The 13,493-nt window shown below is 41.5% G+C and overlaps 1 protein-coding gene across 1 annotated transcript in view; it reads left to right on the top strand.

Moving 5' to 3' along the window:
* LOC147459201 (uncharacterized) overlaps nt 1-13,493 on the top strand; it is a 41,580-nt gene that overhangs the window by 22,798 nt on the left and 5,289 nt on the right. The window contains exon 2 of the mRNA XM_086510513.1: nt 11,140-11,264. Within this exon, the coding sequence (XP_086366639.1) occupies nt 11,140-11,264 (125 nt within the window). The remainder of the gene's footprint in view (nt 1-11,139; nt 11,265-13,493) is intronic.

The raw sequence follows: 13,493 nt of genomic DNA, 5'->3' as shown, positions 1-13,493 counted from the left end.
GGTTTCTTGATTTTGCCGAGTACTTGTAGTTCCTTCTTGACGAGCTTTGCGACATCCTCTTGGGAGTATCCTCAATAGAATCTACCTATTCTACAGAGCTTTTAGCAGTTCTTGTTTCACATGTTGCCGCCATTGATGCCTCAAGGTTTCCCTCCTCTGACACCAGACAAAACTAGCGCTTCTTCTCGACAGTTTACATAAGCCTCTATTTCATTTGGGGGAGTTTTTCGACATCTAGCTCGCACCTTCCGAGTTTTCACCACCAGTGCCATCTCCTCCCACCACCTCTCCTATCACGAGACTGTGACAACCGCTATATATATTTATTGGTTTCTTTTCCTTGATTTTTATTTAGTTTTTGGGACCCTCTTGTTAAAATCACAAATGTCCAGACATTGCATGGCCAGTGTGAAACGGCCATTGGCCGAGAGTTTCACCCGCAGGAGTCAAGGCTAGGCAGTCACAAGATGGTTGGGCCGATCGGCACTGGAATCCGACTAGTAAAGAAGCGGCTAGGCTTAGTTAAAGTCATTTAGGTCCCTCGTCAGGACTTTATAAGTTGATGAGTACTAGGAATTAATCCAAAAGGAGCAAACTGGACACATGGCAATAGGAGAGCAGCCTGCAAGTCAACTCACTCCAAAAGGTCTCATCTAGGAGGGGGCGCCCAATATGAGGCTGGGAAAGCTGATTTTTCAGGTGGATTTTCAGGTTCTAATGTCACGAGACTGTGACAACCAATATATATATTTGTTGTTTTCTTTCCCTTGATTTTTATTTAATTTTTGGGACGCTCTTGTTAAAATCACAAATGCTCGGACATTGCATAGCGAGTGTGAAATGGCCATTGGCCGAGAGTTTCACCCACAGGAGTCAAGGCCATGCAGTCACGAGATGGTTAGGTCGATTGGCATTAGAATCTGACTAGTAAAGAAGTGGCTAGGCTCAGCTAAAGTCATTTAGGCCCCTCACCAGGACTTTATAAGTTGGTGGGTACTAGGAATTAAACCAAAAGGAGCAAACTGGACACATGGCAAGAGGAGAGCAACCTGCATGTCAACTCTCTCTCCATAAGCTCATCCAAAGAGGGGGCGCCCAAATTGAGAGTGGAGGCTGATTTTTGTTCAGTGTGCTCCAGAGTGTATGTGTGAGTGGTGGATTTTCAGGTTCTGCAGCTTTAATGGAAAGCTTGCCTACTCTCTTGTCTCATGTAGCGCGATGATTTTCAGGTTCTGCAGCTTTAATGGAAAGCTTGTCTACTCTCTTGTCTCATGTAGTGCGATGATTTTCTCTTGTGCATCTCTCTCCACCCTTTGCACATATGGTAATGTCCCTCTAGTTGGGCTTCTCAAATGACCATGTAAAGTTCTGGGGGTTTTATGTGCGTTTGCCAAGGCAAGAGCCTTCTGTACAGGAACCTAATTAGCTAATTGCTAATCCTCCATAGGTACACACAATTCCATCGTGAAGGAATGCGAAAAGAGTTTTCTCGCGTGAAAAATCCTCCAATTTACAAGGGAATTGTCCCATTGCGTGCGGGAGCTCTTAAGAACGCGTAGACGTGTTTGCTCCACTCAAAATGATGCGAAACAGAGAATTCCGGTTTCGCTCCTAAATTGCAAGGTAATGCCAGGGGAGCCTTGGGTGCTTGGACAAGACAATTTAGAGAGATTTCCCCCTAGGAATCTCCTCTAATACAAAGGCAAGTGACCCTACAGGTGTAGGAGCTCGAGTGCTACCCACAGGAGTGATCGGCACACGAATTGGAGTGCAAAATAGAGAAATACAGCTTGTTGTAATTTTTTGCAGGTTTAGGGTTTTGGCCAGTTTTGATGGCTACAGTCCCAGGAATTTCGGGGAGGCTAGGGAATCACCGAATAGGTGTTTTGGTGCAAATTGGAGGCCAAAAATAGAGATTTCAGCGTGCTGTAATTTCTCGCCAAGTTTTGTAAAGTGCTCTAAAGTGCGTGGAAAGTCACTATTTACTTGGGATTTTGTTCGTGGAGACTTATATGATGGGTATTTACTGAAATCGGGTTAGAGTAGGGGAATTTCAGCCCGATAAAAATGGGACAGCTTGTAGAAGTTTACAAGTTTTTTTTTCTCAAGTGCAATAAGAATAAAGAAATACCAAACGGGGCGCAAGTCTTTGGGGCCAACGCGGTGTCAGTGTCTGCTAAGAAGCACTCTAGCTCCCAGGCCGTGTTTTGTTTGAAGTGTAATTTCTAGTCACAGGGTTATTCGTGAAGTTCCTTTGTGTCGTAAAGTTTAACAATTTTAAAGTAATGATCGGGTGAAAGCTTAAGTCTTACCGCCCTACGGGCCAATTTCATTCTACATCTCTAATGGAAAGCTTGCCTTCTCCCTTGTCTCATGTAGTGCGATGATTTGCTCTCGTGCATCTCTCTCCCCCCTTTGCACATATGGTAATGCCTCTCTAGTTGGGCTTTCAGATGATGTCACAAGACGGGCACCACGTGCCAATAGAAAGAACGGACTGAATAGACTTTTAGCACTTCATAACAAGTGAAATTGAAAGAGAGGGAGCACCCGCGACACGGAGTGGCAAAATTCCACCTCAGAGAGTATTGGCCCCAAACCTTGGCGCCTGTTTCGGTATTTCTTTATATTAGTTGAACTCAGTACAATGCCGATACTCGCGCTCTGCACCTTCTCACTGAAGCGTGCCAGAGACTAAGCCCTCTGCACTTATTTTAAGGCCCTTGGCCTATGAAAAGCAGTTTACATGAAAAGCCTTCAAACTCGAAAGCATCTAGTCCAAAAGTAGATGCCCAAAAGCTGCCGGTGCGATTTATGGAAATGTGTACAATTGCCATGCCAGCAACGCAAATTGCGGAAATCTGTACACACTGCCACGTCAGCATGTCAGCGCAATTTGTGGAGTGTCCGTATTGCTGCCACATTATCAGCCTTTTTCTTTTTAATGTCTTTGGGTTACTTGGGCCCCATCGGACGGGGTCCCATAAGTTGGCGGAAACTCTCTTTAAAAATAGTCTACTTGACAAAACTTTGCAAGTTGGTAAAACTTCTTCTGTTGCTTTTGCTTCTTCACTCAGGGTTTAGGCCCCTCGGCCGAGATCTGCAAGTCGGCTATGTTCTTCAGTGGCTTGACACGTCAGCAGTTTGTGACAGATGACCATGTACAGTTCTTGGGGTTTTATGCGCATTTGCCAAGGCAAGAGCCTTCTGTACAGGAACCGGATTGGCTAATTGCTAATCCCCCACAAGTACGCACAATCCCATTGCGAAGGAATGCGAAAACGAAGAGTTTTCTTGCGTGAAAACTCGTCCAATTCACAAGGGAACTACTGCATTGCGTGCGAGAGCTTCCGAGACATCCTTAGACGTGCTTGCTCCGCTCAAAATGATGCAAAACAGAAAATTACAGCCTGCTGTGTTTTTCTGCAGGTTTAGGGTTTTGCACCTAAACTGTCACAAGACGGGCACCATGTGCCAATAGAAAAGAACAGATTGAACAGACTTTTAGCACTTCAATAACAATTGAAACTGAAAAAGAGAGAGCACACGCGACACAGAGTGGTGGAATTTCACCCCAAAGAATACTGACCCCAAAACGTTGGCACCCCTTTTGGTATTTCTTTATATTGCTTCAACTGAGTACAATGCCGGTACTCCAATCCCTACACCTTCACACTGAAGCATGTCAGAGAATGAGCCCTCTGCACATATTTAAAGGCCCTTAGCCTATAAAAAGAAGTTTACATGAAAAACCTTCAAACTCAAAAGAACTGGTCCAAAAGCATCTTGTCCAAAAGCTGCCAGCACAAACTATGGAAATCCGTACAGTTTTGCCATGTCTGCAACCAACGTAAAACGTGGAATTCCATTCAATCTACCGTGTCAGCAGTCAGCGTAAGATCTGGACATCCGTACAACGGCTGCCACGTCATCACCTCGCAAATTAGCCTGTGTCTTTAGTTCACTTGGGCCCCATCGGATGGGGTTGTTGGGTTGAAGGCCTAAATAACCCCTTTTTTGTACATTTTTATTCTTTGTCCAGGTTCACATTGAACTTGGACACATTTTTAAAGTCACTTATAATAAAGGTGGGAAAGCCCATAAAACTCATGTTTTCCCCAAATCGTGCGAGCTCTCTCCCTCTCTCTGCTTTCGATCCCTAGCGCTTCTACTCTGCTGCACTTGTGCCTCGCTCTACCCGGCCCAATCTTGCACTCCTTCACCTCGCGCATCTACCAGTAGCCTCTCCTTTGCGCTTTCAACTGGTATCAGAGCCCTAGGGTCCGAAACAGGACCTGCGCATCGCGAAGCCCCTTGCTTAGGGGGTCGAGAAGGTCACCAAAACTGCCAAAACAGGTGTTTTACAGGTTATTACAGGTTAAAACCAGAGTTACCTGGAACGTGGAACGGGAACGGCGACGAGCCTCCCTGTGGAACGGGGGAACGGGAATGGGTATGGAATGGGAACCGCGCGGAACGAGAGGCTAAAAAAACACCCAAATATTTTTTTTTTTAGCGTTATGTGTTTGAATACAAGTAGTACTAGAGTCCTTTGACTCTAATACCCACAAAAAACACGATTCGAGGACCATTCAACCTTATTATGACTTGATTGGGATGTGAAGCGCCCATAGTATATAGCACATAGACAACATTGAGCACACACACTACCCATACACAATTGTCAATAACATATGTAATTACAGATTAGAGCTCTCAAATAATTGCAAGAGTAGTAGTCAGAGATAACACTTTTCGCTTAATTATGGCTAACAAGGCCCACCAAGGGGCTACAAAAAAACCAAAGGTGACATACCATAATGAGAGTCGAGACTACAAGGGGAGCAAACCAGTGACCACAATACCAAAAGACTGAAGGTGACCAATACCATAAAGATGCTAGCATATGTTTTATTAAAACCAGGATGTCCTGCAAACGGAGTGTTGTCAGTGCATTTTCCAGGTCCACAAAAAACAAAAAACACGATTCGAGGACCATTCAACCTTATTATGACTTGATTGGGATGTGAAGCGCCCAGAGTATATAGCGCATAGACAACATTGAGCAAACACACTACCCATACACAATTGTCAATAACATATGTAATTACAGATTAGAGCTCTCAAATAATTGCAAGAGTAGTAGTCAGAGATAACACTTTTCGCTTAATTATGGCTAACAAGGCCCATCAAGGGGCTACAAAAAAACCAAAGGTGACATACCATAATGAGAGTCGAGACTACAAGGGGAGCAAACCAGTGACCACAATACCAAAAGACTGAAGGTGACAAATACCATAAAGATGCTAGCATATGTTTTATTATAACCAGGATGTCCTGCAAACGGAGTGTTGTCAGTGCATTTTCCAGGTCCCCACTTGCATCACATGCTACCACAAAAGTTTCCCTAATTCTGGAATTGTTAAAATACAGATTCTACAATTGCCTTTACCTTATCAAGCTCAATATGAATGTCTTCGTTAGAGATTACCCTTCTCAAATATACATTTTCTTCTTTAGCATAGGAGCACTGTCGGCAATTCTACGATTGCCTTTACCTTATCAATATCAATATGAATGTCCTCGTTAGAGATTACCCTTCTCAAATATAGTTTTTTTTCTTTGGCAAAGAAGCACTTATTCAGTTTGACATACAATAATGTTCACTAAAAACTTAAAGAGTTTTCTTTAGATGCAACTCTAATGATCCCTTTCATTCTTAGAATAAACAAAAAAATTAATCCAAAAACACTAAAATAAAGTCATCAAGATATGGATGAAATATGTTGTTGATTAAACACATGAATGGGTGTATTAGTCAAAACAAAAGTCAAAATTGTAAATGCAAAGTGTCCATATCGTGTATGAATAGCAATCTTCAAAATATCTCCTTTCTTATTTTTGATCTGGTGGTATCCAAATCGTAGACCAAGCTTTAAAAGCACTTGCGCACCGCTAAGTTGACTTTAACAACTCATTGATGTGCGGGATGCGATATTTATTTTTAAGACTATGTTTATTCAGACCCTTGTAATTAATACACAATCTATATGTTCCATCCTTCTTTCTCTAAAATTGAATTGAATTGCCCCAAGGAGATACACTAGGTCTGATTAACCCTTTCTTTGACAAGTCATTGAGTTGGACTTTTAGTTCTTTAAGTTATCGATGTTGAATCTGTATGAAGCTCGTGAGTATGATTCGGTTCTTGGATATAGGATTATTCCATGGTCTAGTAATCTAGGAGGAAAAACGTCCTTGAACTCATCAAGAAGCTTTTCCACACACAATGGAATTTTTTCCTTTTCTTTTTCAGGTTCAACTTTTAATTCATTTGCAAAAATTATAAAGGTCTCACATCCCCGTTCAAGTCCCCTTATCAGTTTCATGGCCGAATTCAGAATAGACTTAGAATCCCTTTCTTCTCCATAAATAATGTGGTTACCCCCATCAAAAGATTTAAAGAGATTTTCCTTTCTTCACAATCAATCAAAACGTGATTTTTAGTCATCCACTCCATGCCTATAATTACATCATGCAAACCCATGTCTATGACATAAAAATTACCTTTATGGTTCTGATCATTCAAAGAAAAAGACAGTTTTTCAATTAGCCTTTTGTAAAAGTTTTTTTGTTGCTAGCTAGTTCCACATCTCTCGGGGTAATTTTAGGTTTAATTTCTCTACCAATTTAGAGGACAATAAGCGATGAGTACAACCCAAATCGATTAAGAAATTCAATTTCAGATTTTTGATTTCACCCATGAATTTAATCATAGAAGCTTTTAAATGGCGCATCGAAGACGTAAAGCACCACAAAGGAAGGTCAACTGACTTACCTTTGTCAGTCGCATCGCCAATAGTCCCCACATTAGCCATTTTGGCCTGGACTACCTTATCGATCACTTTGTTCGAGCATTCGAAAGTTCGGTGGCCTTGCTTTCTATGTTGAAAGCATAATCCAAGTCTTTGAGCTTGTTCAAGAAACTCCGGGTCTTGCTGCCAATGCATTGGAGGTTACTTCTTATGGTTTTCGTCTCCATTTCCATTTCCATTCTCATTTCCTCCATTAGGGAATGGTCTTCAACACTGCTGTGCATTGTTACCTTGCCGATTAGAAAACAATTGATTTAGCGGGTTCCAAGGATTTGCTACGGCGTTGTTCGATCGATGGCTTGTCGAAATCATGCTTCTAGTCTGGTAAACTTTGTCCCACTTCTCATAATTTTCTGCCTTTGTCCCAACATCTAAGAAATCAACACAATGTGCACCCTTCACTTGAAACTTCAACACGTCTCGCAGACCCTCAATAAACTTCATTTTTAATGTGTCGCTCATCACCTCTCGAACACATTTATGTAAACGTGGAAATTTCTATGTGTACTCATCCATGGTCAGAACTAGTTTGTCGGCTTCATGCTGCTTGAAAACATAAAATTCCATCTTCTTCTCCATATTATAGTGAGGAGAACCATACCTTTTCTTAGCTTGTGCACAAAATTCCTTCCATGCAATTACGCTTTCATCGATACGAGTTTGTGTGTACGATTTCCACCATAGCTTTGCAACTCTACGAAGTTGCAGGATAGCATTCTTCACCTTCGCTTCTTCGGAAAACTCCTGTAAGGCAAAGAACTCTTCGAGTTCTTCAATCCACGCTTCCAAATCTTTGCCCGTCTTTTCTATGCCATCGAATTCATTAAGCTTAGACTTCTTGAAGACTTATTTGATTCCCGCATTGTCGTCTTCATCATCCGTTTTTCTTCCGCTTCTTCTTCTTTGACCTTTCACCTTGTGGAGGCGGTGATGGACCTTTTTCGCCGCCTGGCAACTCCTCCTAAATTCCACCGCCATCTTCTCCTCTTCTTCCACTTCCACCTTCTACATCAAGTATTCCGTTTCCTTTGTCAACTTTCTCACGCCTGCTAAGATCTTCAGTGAGCCATCAAAAAAGCTCAGTTTACTCTCTCAATCTTTGCTCGTATGCTTCGATTTCTACTATAGAATCAAATCTGCTTTGATACGACTTATGACACGACACGGGACAACTGAAACGATCGAGAAAGAGAAAATTGACAATGTACCCAGAGTCAATTGGACAAAGTAGAGAATTTGTATTGATGTAAGATAATTACAGAAGGAGCATAGCTCGTATCATAACCTCCCGACCACCCCGGAGCTATCTCAATCTCAATCATGTCTTACTCTATCACAATGCCAGTCACGCACACTCACAATCACAACCACGATCACACTCTCAATAACGATCACAATCATGTAGCCTCTGTTGATCATAGAGACAATCTCCCGGAATAGCTAGCTGAAAAGTGGCTATTTTCGTAGCCGAACTTCGTTCTTTAGTAAAGCAAGGCAAAAATAGGGTCGAAAAGAGGTGTCATCACATGACCACAAAACGGCACTAAATCCCATACGTGCGAATTTAGAAAAAATAGCAATTTTTTTTTGTTAAAGTCATGAATATTTGTCCATTTTCAATAGCTCGTAGCTCTCAAATGGCCACGAATCTGTTCGGGACCGTCTTTGTCTTGTCGTGTTCTTTTACAATTGTGTGACACAAAAAAGTCACATCTTGCTTGGTTTCTCCAAAAAGTAACTTGCTAGTTGGCAATTTCTACAAAAACGACGTAAAACAACATTTTCTCACTTTTTTCTTAATCTACAGGCTGAAACTAGCTTCAATATGATGGAATTTGAAAATACTTAAGGAACCAATAATTTTTCTTGTGTTTAGGACTACTTTTTCTACATCAAAACTTTTCCAAAATTTGACCTTAACATCATCAAAAGAGACTCCCAAAGCGTGCTCCATGTCAAAATTTGAAACTGAATGAAAACAATTAGAATGAACTCTTAGATTGGGGACAAACTCTAAAATGACCAAATTTTTCTTCAAACAAAAGTTATTGCTGAAACTTTGAAAATAAGACCTATTACAAAGCAATATAAAGACCTATTGCTAAAACTTTGAAATAAGACCTATACAAAGCAATATAAAGAAATTCCGAAAGGGATGCCACACTTTGGGGCCAGTGCGCTCACGCCACTCGTGTCTCGTGTCGAGTCTCTCTCTTTCAATTAGTTGTTTTGAAGTGCTCAAAAATTTGTTTATTCTAATCTTTTCAGTTGGCATGTGGTGCCGTCCCATTACATATGTTGGGGCTGATGGTGATCACCAAGTACGACTCCAAGGAGCAAGGATGGCTGAGTGCAGGGGGCAGATCTCTACCAAAAACAGGAGCAATGGAGGGCGACCTCCAGCCACCACGGAATTGCCAAGGATGTGGGAAGTGACTAGATGCAAAAATGATAGAGATGCTTCTTGCTAGGGCACCTAAAAACTTAGTGAAATGGGAGAGGCAAGGGCTGCTTAAGAGGCCTGAATTTCTGGAGGTCGTACGCCATCTAGTAAGTGGGTTACCACCTAGTAACTGCAATGTGAACATGTGAGTTTTTGACATTATTCTTGCCATATCTCACTAACCAGCGATGCACATATCGATCCGTTTTTCTAGCCCTAATCTTCATGGTAGTGTTGCCAGTTGCCCACTCAAGAGTAACAACACGTGTCAAACATGTGTACAAACCATGTATTCAAGAGGGGTTCCAAGATTGGAAAACTTAATCTATGGCACTTGTCGGAGCGAGGAGATTTTGCAAAGAGATTGCCGATAGATAATCCCTTTTAGTATGTAGACAAACCTTGGCTGCAAAGAGGTAGTAGTAGCATTTCCACGTGGCACATGAAGCCATGTGGACATACAACGGCTATTTGGGGCCAACGCTCTCTGAAGGGGAACTCCATCTCTCTTTGATCCTCTATATAATGAACAACCCCCTTTTCCTCCTCAGCTTGAGGGTCTACAATGAAATTCTTTATGTTCTCAGGTGTGAGAGACACAGAGTTGTGTACAAAACACATGGCATCTACTCTTGGTTAGTGATGATGTAAGTAGAGATGTAAATTTTGTCCAAACTAAAAGATAAAGTCATCCTCTTTTCACTTCCCATTTTGGCCAAGCAGTAATGATAAGGTTGTTTGCAAGCTTATGTTTAATTTGATTGTGGTTTACCTTATTTCAGATCTGTATGTTGTAGAATCTTGTCTTAAGTTATAGCTTATTTTAGGAATCAAGAATTTAGCCTTTTCTCTCATGTTTGCGTTAGTTAAATGAGCTTGAAGGTGGGGAATTAAATCTTCTTCCCCTTGTTCTTGATGTCAACGACTTTAAAAGTGAAGTTTTCTACAAAGTTTCTTTTAAGTTAGGTTTTCTATTTGTCCGAGTCACCAGTTGTTGCTGTTTTTTGCTTTTTAATTGTGTTTAAAGAAAAGAATTGAGTAACTTGTTGCTTCGTTGTCTTCTTTCTTCTTTATTTCTCTTTCTTGTGTGTTTTTTGTGCAAATCTTGTAGCCCCTATTATAGTCCACAAAGCTAGACGTTTGTAACTTTATGAAAGTGTTTAGGTTATTTGGTTACGAAACACTTTCTAACATCTTAAATCATTAGAATATTAGTAACTTAAAGTTGTAATAAAATGTTAGTATTCTTTTGATGATGTACAAGCCGCAAAATCTAAAATAAGTAATGTGCGCCAAAATTGAAACTCTAGAATATCTGCATTTGCATGATTTCAAACTTTGGATCCAAGTTGAACCATAGCTTTCAGTCAAGACATAGGACAATGCTAAGAAATAGCTTCAAATGATGAGGATTTGCCTCTTGTTAAATTTTGAAAAAGAATTTTCTCTTTGCATGGAAAGTAAGGTTAAAAACTTGTTTATTCAACTTATGTATACAATTCTTCATAGACTTTAAAGAGACAAAAGGGATGTTTTAAAGTTTTTGAAAGAAAAGCTTGGAATGTTTGTGACAACTTTGATTCAAAGCTTACAATGGATTCCAACATATAACACAGACATTGTTTCTTAAGCAGTGTTCACCTCTTAACATAGCATGACATGATCTGAAAAGAATTAAATTTCTTTCACAAAGTAAACACACCAAACTAGTGAGCTAGCATTACATTAGAAGGTCCCAACATACTAAATTGTTGTAAGTAGTCATTTGTAGTTTAGAAAAACACAGATTTCTGATTCTTTCTTTTTGTTGGGCTTTGGCAGGTCATGAGTGCTGCACTTTCTTCTCACCCTATAGGGGTCGAGAAGGCACCTTCAAGTTCGTGCAGCTTGCTTACTATTGCAAAGCCAAGTAGGCCACTAAAATATAAGAGTTATGAACGTCTTTGGTAAGTAATGTGTGATGTTTCCAATGTTTGAGCTTTTTGTTTTTATCTAGGGTGTGTTGTTTTAGAAGGTATCTCATTAGCGTTTTTGGGCAAGGCATCCGAGAACGAGTCCCCCTCTCCCTCCCTACCCCCCATGGCGAGAGAAATTATATGAAAGGATATGGTTAAATTTAGAATTAGCTTCATTGCTTAAAGAACAATGTCTTTTTAACCAAACCATACTTGCCATGTGGATGCCACAAACCTCCAATTATTCCACATGGTTAAGTTTAAATTGACAAGTGCATGCTAGATGACAAATACTATGTTAGGGACTCAAAGATTATCTTCGGCAATGTGGATTGGAGAGCATTATTCAAAATGCGGCTACAAATTCTGGGGTGCGCTTCACGGGTGCCAGTGCCTGCCCCTACCTGATACACACGGCCCCTACCTCACCATAGATTTCGAAAGGGGTAGTTTCAAAACAAGTTTTAGAGGCTTCACGTAGTGTATAATACGCCATCCAAGAGGTTTGGCGAAAAACTTGAGCGTGCACATTGCACACCATATCATAGTAAGACATGATTCAGGTGTGTTATATTCCAGAGAACTCATGGATTACTTCAAACTTCTAACATATTAGATGGCAACCACACAAGCTAAAGTAACGGTCTTTACAGAAATGTGAGTTTTAGGAATGCAAGGTTCGGAAATGTTTTCCTGAGATCTTTTGTGGAAGAAAGAGGTTTCTTGGCATATGTACCTCATAATATGTCTCGTCCTATGCTTGCGCATTCAGATAAGCACTCACTTCAATAGACACTATGCATAAAAATAAGTGGACATGGTCTTCATCAAGTTTCTTCTTCTTAGTAATTCTGGCTCTTGCACAGCAGACACGGATGGCATGGTCAATCGCACAAATACAATACCCTCTCTACTAAGTTTCTACTTATAGGATGTTCCTTGCTTTTGTAAAGTAGGTAGAGAAAGGCCCAAGAAGTGGTGTATGCGCTAGAAAGAAAGAAAGATATCATTAATTCCTCGTAGAGGCCAAAGAGAATTGGCCTATGAGACAAAACCATGTTGGAAGCATTCATGTCATCCTGATGTCATAAGATACAATCAACAAAACTAGTCTCCGCCATAATGCATTAGTGTCAGAGACTGTTTTTTGATGTGTTGATGGCACACAAGGCATGAGAGTGATAGGTGGGCTATGGGGGATGCCACCTTGGGCAAGCCATGGCAAGGTGCAGGTGCAGCACAGAGAGAGAGAGAGAGAGAGAGAGAGAGAGAGAGAGAGAGAGAGAGAGAGAGAGAGAGAGAGAGAGAGAGAGAGAGAGAGAGAGAGAGAGATGAAATGAAATGAAATGTTATATTAACGTCTTCAAAAGGCCAAAGTGACCTATGAGACCAGAAAGTTACAATGTGGTGGATCTTATACAAAGTCAGAGTAACAAGATGACAAAATATAAAATATTATGGAATCCTAGACTGTTGGGTGTGGACTAAGCAACTAAAATAGCTAGCTGGGATAGGTAGATCATAGGAGATCCAGCATCGGTCGCTGGCGGATCTCATCAATCTCCTCCATGGTCAGTAGTCTGACCGGGCGTTGTGCATGTCGAGCCAAAGTGACCTGGATCGAGCCAAAGTGACTTGGATCCTCTGATGCAGCCTCTGTCGATGTTGTGTAGTCCTCCGCAGTCGTGGGCGTCTGGATCTCCCCAGCTCAGTCACTCGTTCGATTAGTATGCCTCTGGTGTAAAGTGAGGAGCTCTGCTGTGGTAATAACTCCTCCGGGTGTCCAGTGGCAGCTCTAAAGAAGTCTGTGATCTATCTCTGAGACTGGCTAATCTTTCCTCTCATCATGCTCTCTCTGTGTCTGCGCAGCTCGAGCAAAAACAAACCCAGGCATCTTTGATCCTCGTACCGCATGACTCTAGAGAATGGTCCAAAGCCCTCTCTGAACAAGCAATGGAAGCGGCCTCGTATCTCGTAGTAGACGGGGCAGTGGCATGTGTAGTGCAACTCTGTCTCAGGCTCGATGTCACACAGGGGGCATGTCCTGGCCTTTGCTGGTGCTCCGCTGTATCTCCCAGTCTCGATCCGCAGCTGGTGTGAAGATGGACGTATCTGGCCAATAGCACATCGTACCCCATGAGACAGGTGAGTGTCCATGTATCTGGGCCTCGTCACAAAACCATCCTCCGTAACCTGGAGGAGATGCTCTCCGTAGAAAGC

This window comes from Adiantum capillus-veneris, chromosome 4 (genome assembly GCF_014529385.1).
Source record: "Adiantum capillus-veneris isolate H3 chromosome 4, ASM1452938v2, whole genome shotgun sequence".
Classification (NCBI taxonomy): Eukaryota; Viridiplantae; Streptophyta; class Polypodiopsida; order Polypodiales; family Pteridaceae; genus Adiantum; species Adiantum capillus-veneris.
This window is presented reverse-complemented; position numbering and strand designations above follow the sequence as displayed.